We start from the raw sequence: 14,063 nt of genomic DNA on the forward strand, positions 1-14,063 counted from the left end.
AATTACAAAGAATCCCATCTGCCTCAATTTTCGAACTAAAAACTAAAAACTAAAAACTAAACTGTAAATTATGAAATCGTTAAAAGTGCTCCACTTTGAGAGATTTAAGTGGACAGATGAGTTCATAAAGTTTCGGAGGAAAAATCACTGAAAGTAGTTCAGATTGTAGGAGCGGAATTGTTCACTTCTCGATCGAAATTAGCAATATGTTTAGAGTCTAGTGTCTTCAGAGAATATGTAACGTTCCGAATAACAAGGGTATTTTGGTAATTTGATATATCTCTTTATTTTCCAATTTTAAATAAAAAATGCACTATCTTGATGACACACTTAGCTGAACCAGAATATTTTCTTGATATAATTTTTTAAAATTTGGAAAGAATTTCAGATTTCGAATTTTTTAAAATCGTACTAGTTTTGAACTTTTGAAATATAAGACCAAAAAGACGTTTCTCAAAATTTCTCCTACAAATGAATAGTAAAACTAAGACCTCTCTAGGGGTGTCATTTTGGTTCACTCTCCACCCCCATTTCCTCTTTTTCCTTCATATCCCATCTGTGTCGCAGCCGCAGATCGCCACCCTCCCCATAAACCCAACGCTTCTCTCCCTCACTCACTGCGGCAGCCACACCCACGCCAATTTCTCTCTTTCTTTGATTTCTTTATTCTCTCTTCATCTTCACCGTTGCCATTGCCGATTCTCAGCACGCCCCTGCACTCAGTTTCTTTCTCCTTCTCTTCTCTCACTCTCTACTGCGATCTCACGCCGCAATGCTTCTATCTCGAGGTCTATCGTCCCCATCAAAGTTTTTTTTCCATTCTCTTTCTTTTGCTCTTCTCTGTTTCGACCCAATTTTGGAATCAGGGAAATTTCTATTATTCCGACATATTTTAGTCGGACGATGTTTGGATCAAAACAAGATTTCAAATAATTTTTATTATTAACTTCTATGTTTTTAATCACCATAAATGATTTGAAGTTCATTCTGATTTAAAATCGTAGTTCCAAACGGGGGTAAATGCGATTCAAAGCGTTTTTTGTGTTTTCTGAAAGCATAAGATTTTTTTTTCTTCATAATCCTGAATTTGAGGAAATAGCTGCTATTTCATTCATTTTTATCTTTGTCTTTATTTCTTTCAATTGGTCTTTTCTCTTTGTATTTACTGTTTCCGAGTTTTAATTTTGAGCTTTTCATGTTCTATGTAGGAGTTTTATTGCTAGAATTAGAATTTGGTATCTGGTCCAGGATTATTCTTGCTGGACTTCAGTAGTGGAGAAGTGCATTTTATAGACTAAAATTGTATGGATCTGGCATGGTTGAGTGCCATTGTAGTTGGGGCCGGCTGCCTTGTTTTGGGATACTATATTGGTTCAAAATATCCTCCTCGGGTCTTTGTCAAAGCTAAATTAGCCAAAAGCAATGAATCAAGCAGAAATGGGAAGAAGAAGGATAAGACTAAAGAGCCACTGGAGGTCGAAAATTTGGCTGACATTCTCGATGACTTCAAGATGGTCTGCTTCTGAGTGTCTCTGCCTATCTCTGTTTCTATCGTGCTATCTATTAGAAAATCATTCTCAATAACTTTAATGATCTTTTCTCTAACAAATAGTAACAACTTTTAACCGTGTCTCTACAGGTCTTAGTTGTGAGAAATGATTTGAAAATGGGAAAAGGAAAAATCGCAGCCCAATGCAGGTATTTTATTAACACCTTTTTGTTGCTCTTTCATTACTTGCTATTTAAATGCTAATTGCTAACAATGAAAGAAATTTTAAATTTTATTACTGTCGTGTAGTGTGAAAGGCGGTGTTGTTTTCGTTAGCGTCGTCGTCCTTGTCCTCCTAAGAATTGAACACATGGAGCGCTTAGAAGTTTAGGTTAACAATCCACTGCTCACCTGATATAGTAGAATACTCACAATGACCATAATAAAGTTAACAAAAATTTATGAACGACTATAATAACATGTGACATTTAGGATGATGATGGGGTTCAAGTCAAAGTTTTCACAATGCAGAATTTTGGAATATAATAGTGCTACTATTTTTTTGAAATATTGCACTGTCTAAATTAAGAAAGTTATTGATGAATGCAATCTACAAAACTGCAGCGAAAGTGCTAATGGAAAGAATTAGGAAATACCCTGTAAATATAATTTCAGAAGATCAGCAAACTTAGACTAAATCTTGCATTTGTATTTCAAATGAGACTAGAAAAGTGATAGAAAGATTTTGGATAAAGCTTGGGAAGTAACTAAGCAGGTTACGTCAGAAAATGAGAAAGGTGAAGAAGAGAGTGCGTCATCAATACATCTTTCTTTCTTAGGGAGGTCATGGGTTCAATGGTGGCCACCTACTTAAGAATTAATTTTCTAAGTGTTTCCTAGACACCCAAATGTTGTATGGTTAGACAGGTTGTTTTGTGAGATTAGTCGAGGTGCTCGTAAGCTGGTCTGGACACTCGCAGATATATATAGAAGTAGATTAGTTTACTTTTTAAGGAAGATTATCTCGTTCTTCATCATCTAGGTGTTCTGGTTTGGTGGATCTCTCAACTGCTTTCTCGTTGTCTGGTTTGGAGATTTATTGTCAGGATTCTTTGCTTTGTTGGCTGATAGTTAAATAATAGATAGAAGTCATAAGGAATATAATATTAAGTTTTTTTTCTTTTAATAAGTAAATTATTGTTAAATTTTCAGATGAAGGGTACTATATTCTAAGATATATTTCTTGTTCATTATCATGTAATCATTTGTTTATGATAGAAACCGACAGTTCAAAATTGTTTAGTTGAAAAATTATAGCATACAATCTATGGGCTTTATGTTTCATGAAAATTATAGACACGGTTAAAAATTGTTTAGTTGAAAAATTATAGCATATATTCTTTCATATTAAGTGTTAGGGACAGCAAACCTCTACATCTCTCCGCCATGTTATGATATTGTTCACTTTGGACATATCTTCTCATGACTTTGTTTTCGGTTTCACCTAAACAATCCTCATTCTATTAGTGATAGTTGTGCTCCTTTATAAGCCCATGATCATCTCCTTATTTAACTGATGTTGAACTTTGATCGTATTTTCAGCATTAAGGTTTACAGATAGCTTTCAATCCTCATGGTGGATTTTCATGAAACTCAATATTATGTGCATAACTGTTGGCCCTTAGGATTTCTTGTTCCTTCAAAGCTACATTCAAACAATAGGTCAAAGTAAGGGGCAAATAAGAAAGACTATTGAAATCCCTATCTTGTCAGCAAAAATATGATGATTCCTCTCATTCCAAATGGACTACAGGAAGGCCCTAATAAAGTAAATTACTTGGTTATATGATTGAAAAAAAAATGCATAAAAGTTCTTATTGGGATCAGCAACATGAAACTTTTCAAAAATACAAAATACATATTCTAGAATTATTGGGATCAATAATTCTAGTAGTGCTCAGAAATATAGTTTTTAATATTACATAGCTTCGCTCATACTATGAGTCAAAACCAAACATTTGTTCTACCATCTGAAAAAACCAATATTACATTATTGCAATCATCAGCTAACTTTGTGGCCGATAGTAACTGAAAGAATTACTGATCCTACACAAAAATTTTATGTTACTACTACTTGAGAGACCAAAATTTCATATAATTTTAGGTACCGCCTTATTACTTATTTAATAAATAAATTCTGAGAATTGATACTAGTGATCTAAATTTCTAAAACCTTTGTATAGAATTCCCAGTTTCCCACTGATGTAAATTGGATTTGGAATCGTTCTTAATCTGCTTTACTTGCTTTTATTAGTCATGCAACTTTGGGTCTCTATAAGAAGCTTCATTATCGTGCACCAAAAGCCTTGAACAGGTATGTATCTACAAAAAGGTCCTCCCTATATTAATATCGGAGATACTTTGCATACTCTGTTCTATGTACAGTTGTTTGATTTTATTTACATGTAGGTGGGAGATGTGTGCGCAGCCCAAGGTGGTTCTGAAGATAGAAAGTGAGGAAGACATGCTAGTTTTGCAAGTAACAATTCCACTCTGACTTTATGCTGTCTAGCTATTTTCTTGGTGTATGTCAAAATAATATCGCATCTGCATTTAGTTGATGTTTGCTAGTTTTCTATTCTGTTGTATGTTTGAATATATATTTAAGCAATTGACCTGCTTTTTTTTTTTTCTTTTCATTTGTTGTTAAATAAAATGAAAGAATACAAGGGCATAAAAAACCAAGTCCACAAAAAACTTCTACTAAAGGATGGGTTTCCAACTAGGTTAGATATTGCCTAGGAAATAATTACAAAAAGCTTTTGAAACCGAAGCAAAAAAGAAAAAAAAAAGCATTAAACTTCATCAAAGGCCAAATCTTATGAGGGTCCCTCTCCACACCATGGAAAGCTTTATTGTTCCTCTCCCCCCATAGACCAAGAAATCAACCTCTCTTTGAAAGGCGGATGGAGGAGGAGCTCCCCAATCATCAACTGAACATCCCTTTAACGAGCAGTAAAAAATCAAACTCTTGCAAGAAACAGTCCTTGACAGATCTTGCAAATGGACATTCCCATAGAAGCCGATCTCAATTATTTCTTGCTGAAACCAATTTTTTTTTTCCCAACCTACTATTTGTTGTATTTGACTGAACTAGTTGACTATTGTTCAAAACAGTCGAACTATTAATCAAGACATCTGTTCCTTTTAGCAGCACCCTGCTATAACACCCTTCATTATTGTTAACATGGTGCAGCCTCTTTTCATTTCAGTAGATCTTGTTTCTCTTGCCAACTTTACCATAGTGCCAGAAAATTTCAGAGCATATTATACAATTGGTCATGGTCTTTTTTAATAATCTTTATTCCTTTTCTTCCCAGTTGATTTTGCATCATATGTAACTTGCTCTTTTCTATGTCTCATCTATTCTTTGAGGCCTTTGAGTAATTTCTTTCATTTTCTCTTAACTTTATTGTACATCAGGAGAGGGCAAAATCATTGAAGCTACCAACTCATATTACTATTGATGCCGGAAGAACTCAGATTGCACCCAGTAAGTTATATGAAATTCACTTAAGTAGATCGATTTATTCATAGAAACTTCATCAATTTCACTAATTTTCACATTATTGTTCTTTCAGATTCGAGAACGGTGATGGCAATTCTTGGTAAGTAGATTTTTCTGTGCAACTTTCAAAAACCAAAGAGTTTATTGCTGCCATTGACATTTAATTTAAGCATTCCTTAAATGGGAAGAATGCTCACTCAAACGTATTTTGAGATAAAATGTTGACTTCGACTACTTTTAAGACCTTGCCATTGGTTTCTATCTCTGTTCTACCAAGTCGGCAAATTTCCTACATTTTTCACTCTTATGTTCGACTTGATTTTTGGTTAGCTAGCTCAACGGGTGGATCTATGTATCAATTTCATATGGGTGTGGTGCGAAATAAAATTATTTTGAACTAGTCGAAAGATAAGTTATACAAACTTTTCTCTCTCTAACTTTCTCTCAAAATGTGAGATCGTTTTGAGATGGGAAATTCACAATAGATGAAGGAATTTAGGGTCGGAACTGTAGGGATTGATAGGAAGATTTATATTGAGAAGAGGAATGGAGAAAATTTGGTAAGCTGGTGCTGGATTGGGGAACTGCAGCTTGGGTAAGGGACTGTTTGAAGGCAGCCGCGGATGCGAGTTGGTCTCTGCCATCATCTTTTTTCGGATGCTGGAGAACAATATAGGAAGATTTGCTATTCTAAATCCTTTAAAGGAAGGAAAACGACATCTTGGAAGGAAGTAGAGGTAGTGCTCATTAGCAAAGAAATCTCGGTATATCTTACAGGCTCAAATATAGGTTCTCAGAAGTCTAGTAATGAAATCCAAAAATCAAAGGACTTGTCTCGGAAAGAAAAAGATGGCTCCCAGGCACCCGTTGCTAATGTGAAGATTAACAGGATGAATGGAGGGCAACCATACACAAAAAACTTGCAGGAGATGCATAAGAGGTCAAAGTGGTAACCGGGGAAAGAGATAAGATGATGTACTTTGCGTTTGAATGCCAGACTATGATTATTATCAAGAAATTCAAGGCCTTGACAGATTGGGGAGTCTTGAAGCAACTTTTTGAAATGCCCCATATATTTGTGGTGGCTTCAAGATCTTTTGTGCAAATTTGGCGGTGGGGTTTTGTGACTCAGTTTCAGAGGTGAAGGAACTGATACGGATCGGGACGTTGTTTCAAAGCCAAAATTTTTCGTTTCAACCTTGGAATTTTCGTGCGATTGAAGAGAAGAGAAAGCAGGAATTCAGGGGAGGGTTGGTCACGATGCTGGATGTCCCTCTTTTCTTGAAAACAAAGGAGTTCTCGATTCCCTTGCGTTTAGTATGGTGGCCTTGCCAACAAGGAAGTGTATTCGCTGGAGTCCAACTGGCTTAAGGAAGTGAGTTTTAGGGCGAATGGCGAAGATGATTTTACTCAGATGGGGTGCATTGTTAACCACCAGGAATTTCCCTTTTCGGTGAGATACAAACCTAGCAGTCCCTTGGTCTTTTAGTCTTGTCTTTGGGTCAGAAGAGGAAGGATAAGGAAAGTCATGTGAAGTATTTGAATTCCACGAAGTGTGATGAAAGCCCACAATGGGCCTGAGAATTGTAAGGTTAAGTCTATGGAATATGTCGAGTTGGAAGGTGGGAAGGGTGTGATGTGTGATGAGTTGGTGGAAATGAGGTTGGGCCAGGATGAAGAGGACAAGATTTATTTGTGCCCGCTTAAGAGCTTTGTGCTATGCAAAGGAAATATTAAAAGTGGGCCGCCAAAATATAGATGTGAGGTCCAAGTGGATCGTTTAAAGACCCCAATGGAGTCTAACCTAAACATCATCGTTCAGGGGTCGTTTCTTTAGTTACTAAGGAAGGAGATGAGCATTGAGGAATCGGTTTGGAAAAGGAATTTAGAGTTGGCCCTTCGGATCTAAGTCTAGATGATGGGGAGAGCCAATAGATAGGTAGGTTGCATAGTCTATAAGAGTTCCATTTATCTTACCTAGCCTGTTAGCTGATTCCAGTTTGGACCCATCGGTTGTAAGCTATTCGGATGATGACTCGTTTTTGTCTACTTCGGTGAGAAACAAAGTGCTGGAGGTCTATTTGGGAGACTTTTTTGATGAGGGGGATGGATGTGTTTAGGCTTTAGGAAGTTCGAAAGGGGATTCATCTACGCTGACGCTGACCATGAAGGTTATGAAAACGAGTATTAATGTGATTCTAGAGGATGTTTCGGAAAGATGCTAATCAAGAAGGTATGTTGAACGTGGTCAACAATGCAATGAAGTTGGACATGTCTCCAGAAGCCATTTTTCATGCAGTTCAGGTAAGTGGGTCTCCTCCCAACTCCTATTTGGTGAACAAGCGGCGGGACAGGTACGGTAAGTCCTCTTTCTCTGGTTTCTTGTCCTCCGGGGGTTTGGGAGAGTTTGAGAGGGATGGTGTTGTATATACTCCTAATATTGTGTATCCGGGTTTTGGTAATTGGGGTGGGGTGTTGGTCAAACAATAGCCGATTGCTTTTTCTCTTTTTCGGTCTTTTTGAATCCTTATCTTTATCAAGGTTATTTGGATTGTGCCTTACCCCTTGCGCTTGTCTACTCTTTGGGAGAGAGGTGGCTGTTGCTTAATCATGTCGTCGAAGTGGGGGGAGTGGGTTCAGGTGGCGGTAGAGGGTCTCTTACCAACGTTAACTTTGTGGGGGCTTCTTTTAGGCCATTCTACCCTCTCTGAATCAGGGGCTCTGCTTGGTGAAGTTAAAAACGATGAGAGATGGGAGGTCTTGGATTCAGTAGGTATTAAGAGAGTGGAGGCTGATCCTCTCTCTCCCCCTATTTCTAGGCTTCTCTATTATTCTCACTGTATAACTTTCTTGTACTTTGAGTTTATTAATAATAAAGAAGCTTGTCTTTGTTTCAAAAAGAGTGTGGAGGCTAAAGTTGGAAAAAAAGGTAAGGGAGGCGACGATCAATCTGTGGAGGAAGGTGTGGTTAAGTTGAAACGTAAGGATGGGCTATGACAAGTTGTCTTGAGAGATAAAGAAACTGGATAGCTCGATGAACTATGGGGGTAAGAAACCTTCAAAGGAGTTAGGATTGTCTAGGTCGTTATGTTAAAAATTATTTTTTGGAATGTTAGGGCCTGGAGGGTCAGTCTAAAAAAGGTTTCTGAAGGAGGTTCTTAGACAAGAGGATCTGGACATTGTTTTTCTGATAGAAACTAAAAGAAGTGATTTTAGTAGAAGGATATGTAGTCTTTGGAAGAGTAGGAGGGTAGAGTAGGAGGTTCTTGAGGCTGAAGGTTTGTCTGGTGGGATTCTTGTGATGTGGAACTCAAGATCATGTGTTGCTTTTGAAGTGGTTTGTGGCGGGCATTCCATTACTAATCATTACTAATGCTTTTCTGGATGGTGAGGGTCAAGAGTTTTAGGTCATAGGGGTCTATAGTCCCCCAAGGATTAGTGGTAGGAATTTATTATGGGATGAGTTGGGAGATCTATTCAGTTATTGTGGGTTGAGATGGTGTGTGGTATGTGATTTTATTGTTGTCCGTTCTCCCGACGAGGAAGCTTCGGGAGGGACAATCATCAGACTTATGAGATGTTTAACAACTTTATTGATGATTGTGGTTTGTTTGATCCTCCTCCCGTTGGGGGTAAATTTACTTGGGCCAATAACAGAGCAACCATGAGAATCAATGAGGTCTCTTATGTCGGAAGCTTGGATCGAGAGGTTTAGGAAGCCTAGGCTGGTTAGATGATCTAGAATCACTTTGGATTATTGGCCCTTTATTTTGACTAATGGTAGGTTGAATTGGGTATCGGTTTCCTTCAGGTTTGAGAACATATGGCTTGACCATCCTTCCTTTAAAGCGAATATTGGTTCTTGGTGGAATACTAGTATCCTAGTAGGTGGGAGAGTTTTAGATTTATGGAGAAGTTGAGATTTTTTTAAGGCCAAATTAGAGTTTGGAATAACGTGGTGTTTGGGGATTTCGGGTTAAAAAGGAGATTGTTGTTGGGATTGACGAAATTGACAATATTGAGTGGAATGGTCGGCTTGAAAATGGCCATATTGAGGAAAGTCTTAGTTTTAGAAGGAGCCTTGAGGTGATTAGAAAGGAAAATGCGAGCTGGTTTCAAAAGTGTAAAATCAAGTAGACCAAGGAAGGAGATTGTAATACGGGTTTCTCCATAGGGTGATTACCGGAAGAAGAAACAAGAATCATATAGGTCTTCTGCGTTTGGAAAATGGGGTCTGTACTAGAGATAGGGAGGAAATTGAGGGGAAAAGTTTTTCTATAACCTCTATAGCCCTGAGGTGTTGGAGAAGCCGTTTGTGGAGGGTATTCATTGGAGCCCTATATTTCCTAGGGAGGATGAGGAGTTAGTGGCTCCTTTTACGATTGAGGAGATCAAGAATGTTGTTTTTAGTTGTGATGGCAACAAGTCTCCTAATGCTGACAGATTTTCTATGGCTTTCTTTCAAGAGAATTGGGATCATCAAAGGTGACTTGGAGGGAGTCTTTAAGGATTTTTTCGAAAGAGGGATGTTGAACAGATCAGTGATCGAAAGCTTTGTTTGTTTGATTCCTAAAAAGGGTAATGCGAATAGGTTGAAGGAGTTTCAGCCTATCAACCTAATTACTAGTGTTTATAAGATTTTAGCTAAAGTTTTTGCCAATTGTTTAAGGAAAGTGCTGCCATCAACAATTTTTGAAACACAGGGGCCTTTTTGTTTGGAAGACATAGGTCGAAGAATTTGGAGGGTGTTATATTAAAGCTTGACTTTGAGAAAGCGTTTGACCAGGTGGACTGGGACTTTTTGGGACTTTCTGGATAGAGTAATGATGAAGAAAGGCTTTAGGTATAAATGGAGAATGTGGATGTGAGGGTGTGATAGAAATGTTAAGTATTCTATTCTCATTGATGGAGTTCCAAAAGGGGCGATTCAAGCTTCCAGGGGTCTTAGACAAGGTGATCTTGTCTCTGTTTTTATTCTTACCAGTTGTGGATATCATAAGTCAGTTGATAACTAAAGGTGTTGATGGCAACATTATTGAGCTTTTTAAGATTGGTTGAGATGAAGTGGCCTTATCGCACCTTCAGTTTGCTGATGATATGTTCGAATTCTTTCCACACCCTCAATCATATGGTCAAATTCTTTGAAGAGATGTCGGGCCTGGAAATCAATAGAAACAAGTGCACCATCTTTGGTATTAATTTTGACCAGGTTAAGTTGTTGAGGTGGGTGGAAGCGTTTGATTGTGAGATTGGCTCTTTCCCTTCTTCTTGCTACCTTGGTCTCTCGTTGGGGGTAATACTAGAGCCGTGTCTTCTTGGAATCCTATTTGTTAGAAAATTCATAAGAGAGTTGCGACATGGAAGAAAGGGTTCTTTTCTAAAGCTGATAGACTTACTTTGATTAAATCGGTGTTGAGTGGATTCTGGTGTATTTATTTGTTTAGGGCCTCTAGTGTGGTGTCATGTGTGTAAGAGTATTGAAAAATACATGAGAGACTTTCTGTGGGAGGGACTAACGAGGGTCACGACTCCCATTTGGTTAGTTGGGAGGTGGTGGGGCACTCTGTGAGTTTGGGCAATTAAAGATTGTGAGCCTGGGCAATTAAAGATTGGTAATCTTAGAATTCGTAACATAGCTCTAATGGCAAAGTGGCTTTGGCGCTTCCATCTTGAGCCTGGTTCTCTTTAGCATAGGATCATTGTGAACAAGCATGATTCCTATCCTTTTGAGTGGACTGCAAGAGAGGTTAAAGGCACTTTTTGAAATCCTTGGAAGGATATTTCGTTTGAGCTTCCTACTTTTTATCGGTTTGTTTCTTGTTTTGTGGGGGATGGTAAGGACGCATTTCTGGGAGGATAGATGGGTGAGGGAGAATTCTCTTTGTACTGTTTTTCCACATCTCTATCATCTTTCTTCTTCCGAAAGTTACTATCTCAGATATTTTGGTGAGATCTAAGAATTCTATGTCTTTCTCTTTTGTGTTTCATCGTAACTTGACCAATAGGGAAAGAACGGATGTAACCTTTCTTCTTTCCTTACTCGAGGGGTGCACTGTTAAAGAGGGCAGGAAAGATGCTCGTGTTTGGAATCCTAATTCTATTTGGGGTTTTCCTTGTAAATCTTTGTTTTTTTGTTGTTGGATCCTGCTCCCCTTAAGGAGTCGGTTTTTGATATGGTGTGGAGGACTAAGGTTCCTAAGAAAGTTAGGTTCTTTATCTGGCAAGTCTTGCTTGGTCGAATTAACACTGTTGATAGGCTCGTTAGGAGGAGGACTTTGCTTGTCGGGCCTTTCTGTTATATGCTGTGTTGGATGGCAGAGGAAGATCTTGATCACCTTTTTTGAGATTGCTAGTTTGCAAGAGTCGTGTGGTGCTCCTTTCTTTAGTTGTTGGGTGTTAGCTTCGCTGGCTTGACGAGTGTTAAAGTGATGATTGAGGAGTTCGTTCTCCATCCTCCCTTCAGTGATAAGGGAGGCTTTTTATGGCATGTTGAGGTGTTGACAGTTATTTGGGATATTTGGGGAGAGAGGAATGTTAGAGTGTTTAGGAGTAGAGAGAAGGGGCGGCATAGTGAGATTTAATCTTTGCTTAGATTTCGCGTCTCTTTGGGCTTCGGTTTTGAAGAACTTTTGTAACTATTTTATAGGCAACATTTTTCATAGTTGGGACCCCTTCCTTTAAAAGAGTGGTTTTGTGGGTTGTTTTTTTTTTGTATGTGCTTGTACAAATCTTTTTTTAATTTTTTCTCCATGAAAGTTGTTTTCATATAAAAAAAAATAAATTACGAACTAATTTGGTTCCGATGAATATAATAGTATACATTTCTTACTAAATTGCAGGTCCTGTTGAAGTGGTTGATGATGTAACTGGTGGGTTGAAACTTTTGTAGTTTCTGATTCATTGCCTGTTATCTCCCAAATCTCTTGAAGACTTCAGTTCTCAGAAGACTCTACTCTGCAAAATCCATCCATGCTTGGACCAATTGCACGGTATGAAACCGATCTTAATGCGGAGCTGAGCTATTGACACTCAATACTATTTCCAATTTCTGATAAGGATAATGTTAACAGCGATAATCTAAGTTAACCTATTTATTATGAAATTTAGTATGATTTGAACAGTTGGGAAGTTGGATTACCTTGTTTGAGTACTATATTCGGTTCAAACCTATTTAAAGTTTTTGATTCACGAACTGTTTCTCTATTAATGTGTTTCTTTTAGTTTTATGACTATGAAATCACTAAACAAAATTCAGAATTCACTTGTTCCCCACAGAATGAATGTGTATGAAAAGAATGAAAATATTTTCTATTGAAAAAGAGCTTGCTTTGAAGACCCCTCTTCAAAAGCAGCTTCTTTCCTATCTCCTTCAAGTTAAGTTCACCAAAACGCTTGACGAAACGCGGAAAGGCTTTCTGTTTTCATTTTTCTTTGTTTGGGGGATGACTGACTGCTTTGGAGGTCAGGTTCTAAACTAATCAGAACAAAAACTAGAGACTTACTGATTTCTTGCTGCAGTTTTACCCATATCTTGATCAGCGTAATCTCTGCCCACAAAATCTGCAACTCTAAAGATAAAAGTCAAATCTTACTGGAAGAATCCCTTCTCTGGAGTCGAAGACCCTTGGCCTTTATTGTCCCAATCAGACGAGAGAGCTTTAATTTGATGCATAATGGGAAGAAAAATTTGTTCTTTTCTCATCACTCGATTTTGAAAACATTTCATCTGTTTCAATCATTTTTTCAGTTATAGAAAAAGTAATTGTCAGAAAAAGATTTGGAAAAAAAATTGAATTAGTAGCGTCTTTAGTTCACACTTCACGACACAATCTATCCTCGAATTGACAAAAAGATGTCACTATGATTATTGTATAAAGGCAGAAAATTAAGGCTTGAAAGAAAGTTTTTTCTTCAATCTTTCTTTATTATATTTATCTCCCTTCTTACAATCTGAGGGACATATTAAAACTATCTTCAACCTTAAAAATGTTTGTAAACACAACAAAATAATGTATAACTTTACTTGAATTTAGTCAATTTAGTTAAAAAGATCTCTACTACATAATTAGTGAATTATATAGAAGGGAGATGGAGGAAATGCAATTCAACACGTAACTCAGATCGGATGGCAACAACCCAATTGAGCAAAACATTGGGCTGGTGGAAGGAGTGAAGGAATAATAATAATGATTTTAACTACTAATGCCTAAAATGGTAGACCATGTTACGAGATGGGTTTAAACTTCCTAAATTTTTCAGAAATCTCTTAAAAATGACTTATATTTCACACACATATAGGTCCAAATCAACAATTTATTCATATTTATTATTAATAATATATTAAAAAAATAGAAAAATAAAATAAGAAAGTGGACCAGGATTAAGATTTGTATTTATTAGATATTCTATGTAAATATGATATGTGATTAATTCTATTATGGTAATGTTATAATCAAAATTATCTTTTAATTATTTTTCTTTGTTGATTTTGTTAAAAGGTTATTTCCTTCCGATCTCTCCCACTCTCCAATTTTTTTGTCCGTTCATTCTTTCTTTCATTTTGCATTGTTTTTCATATATTCCACGTAATTTAATAATTTCTGAAATATATTTATTATATTTTATCAAATTTACATTGATTTTCATATAATGGAAGTTAAATTGTAAAATCTTATGGTGACGGAAATTGTTTTTGATTTAAATAGATAATCATATACCACTGTATATTTAACATAATATTAGATAACAATGTATGTATGCATATTTTGTATTGTATTTTAGTTTTGTAACAAATTTTATATTATTATGTGAAAGTACAAACTTATATCAATACAATTAGGAAAAGGCATTGTTAATGATATTTTATATATTGTATAATTTATGATATATTATGTGTCTGCTCCTTAAAGATATATTATGTGTGCAATGCTTAATGGTATTTAATATATACTGTAACATATATGAAATATTATGTGTCTGCTGCTTAATTATATATTATGTGTGCTT

General features: G+C 36.7%; 1 protein-coding gene across 1 annotated transcript; it reads left to right on the forward strand.

Annotated features, from left to right (window-relative positions):
- Nucleotides 1–480: 480 nt before the first annotated feature.
- On the forward strand, nucleotides 481–12,249 carry LOC103498393 (uncharacterized). The gene is made up of 8 exons (XM_008460978.3): nucleotides 481–788; nucleotides 1,209–1,514; nucleotides 1,640–1,698; nucleotides 3,804–3,863; nucleotides 3,959–4,028; nucleotides 4,973–5,042; nucleotides 5,131–5,157; nucleotides 11,897–12,249. Exons 2-8 carry the CDS (start codon nucleotides 1,305–1,307, stop codon nucleotides 11,944–11,946), a joined length of 546 nt encoding a protein of 181 aa, XP_008459200.1. The 5' UTR covers nucleotides 481–788; nucleotides 1,209–1,304; the 3' UTR covers nucleotides 11,947–12,249.
- Nucleotides 12,250–14,063: the final 1,814 nt, after the last annotated feature.

This window comes from Cucumis melo, chromosome 11 (assembly GCF_025177605.1).
Source record: "Cucumis melo cultivar AY chromosome 11, USDA_Cmelo_AY_1.0, whole genome shotgun sequence".
Taxonomy (NCBI): Eukaryota; Viridiplantae; Streptophyta; class Magnoliopsida; order Cucurbitales; family Cucurbitaceae; genus Cucumis; species Cucumis melo.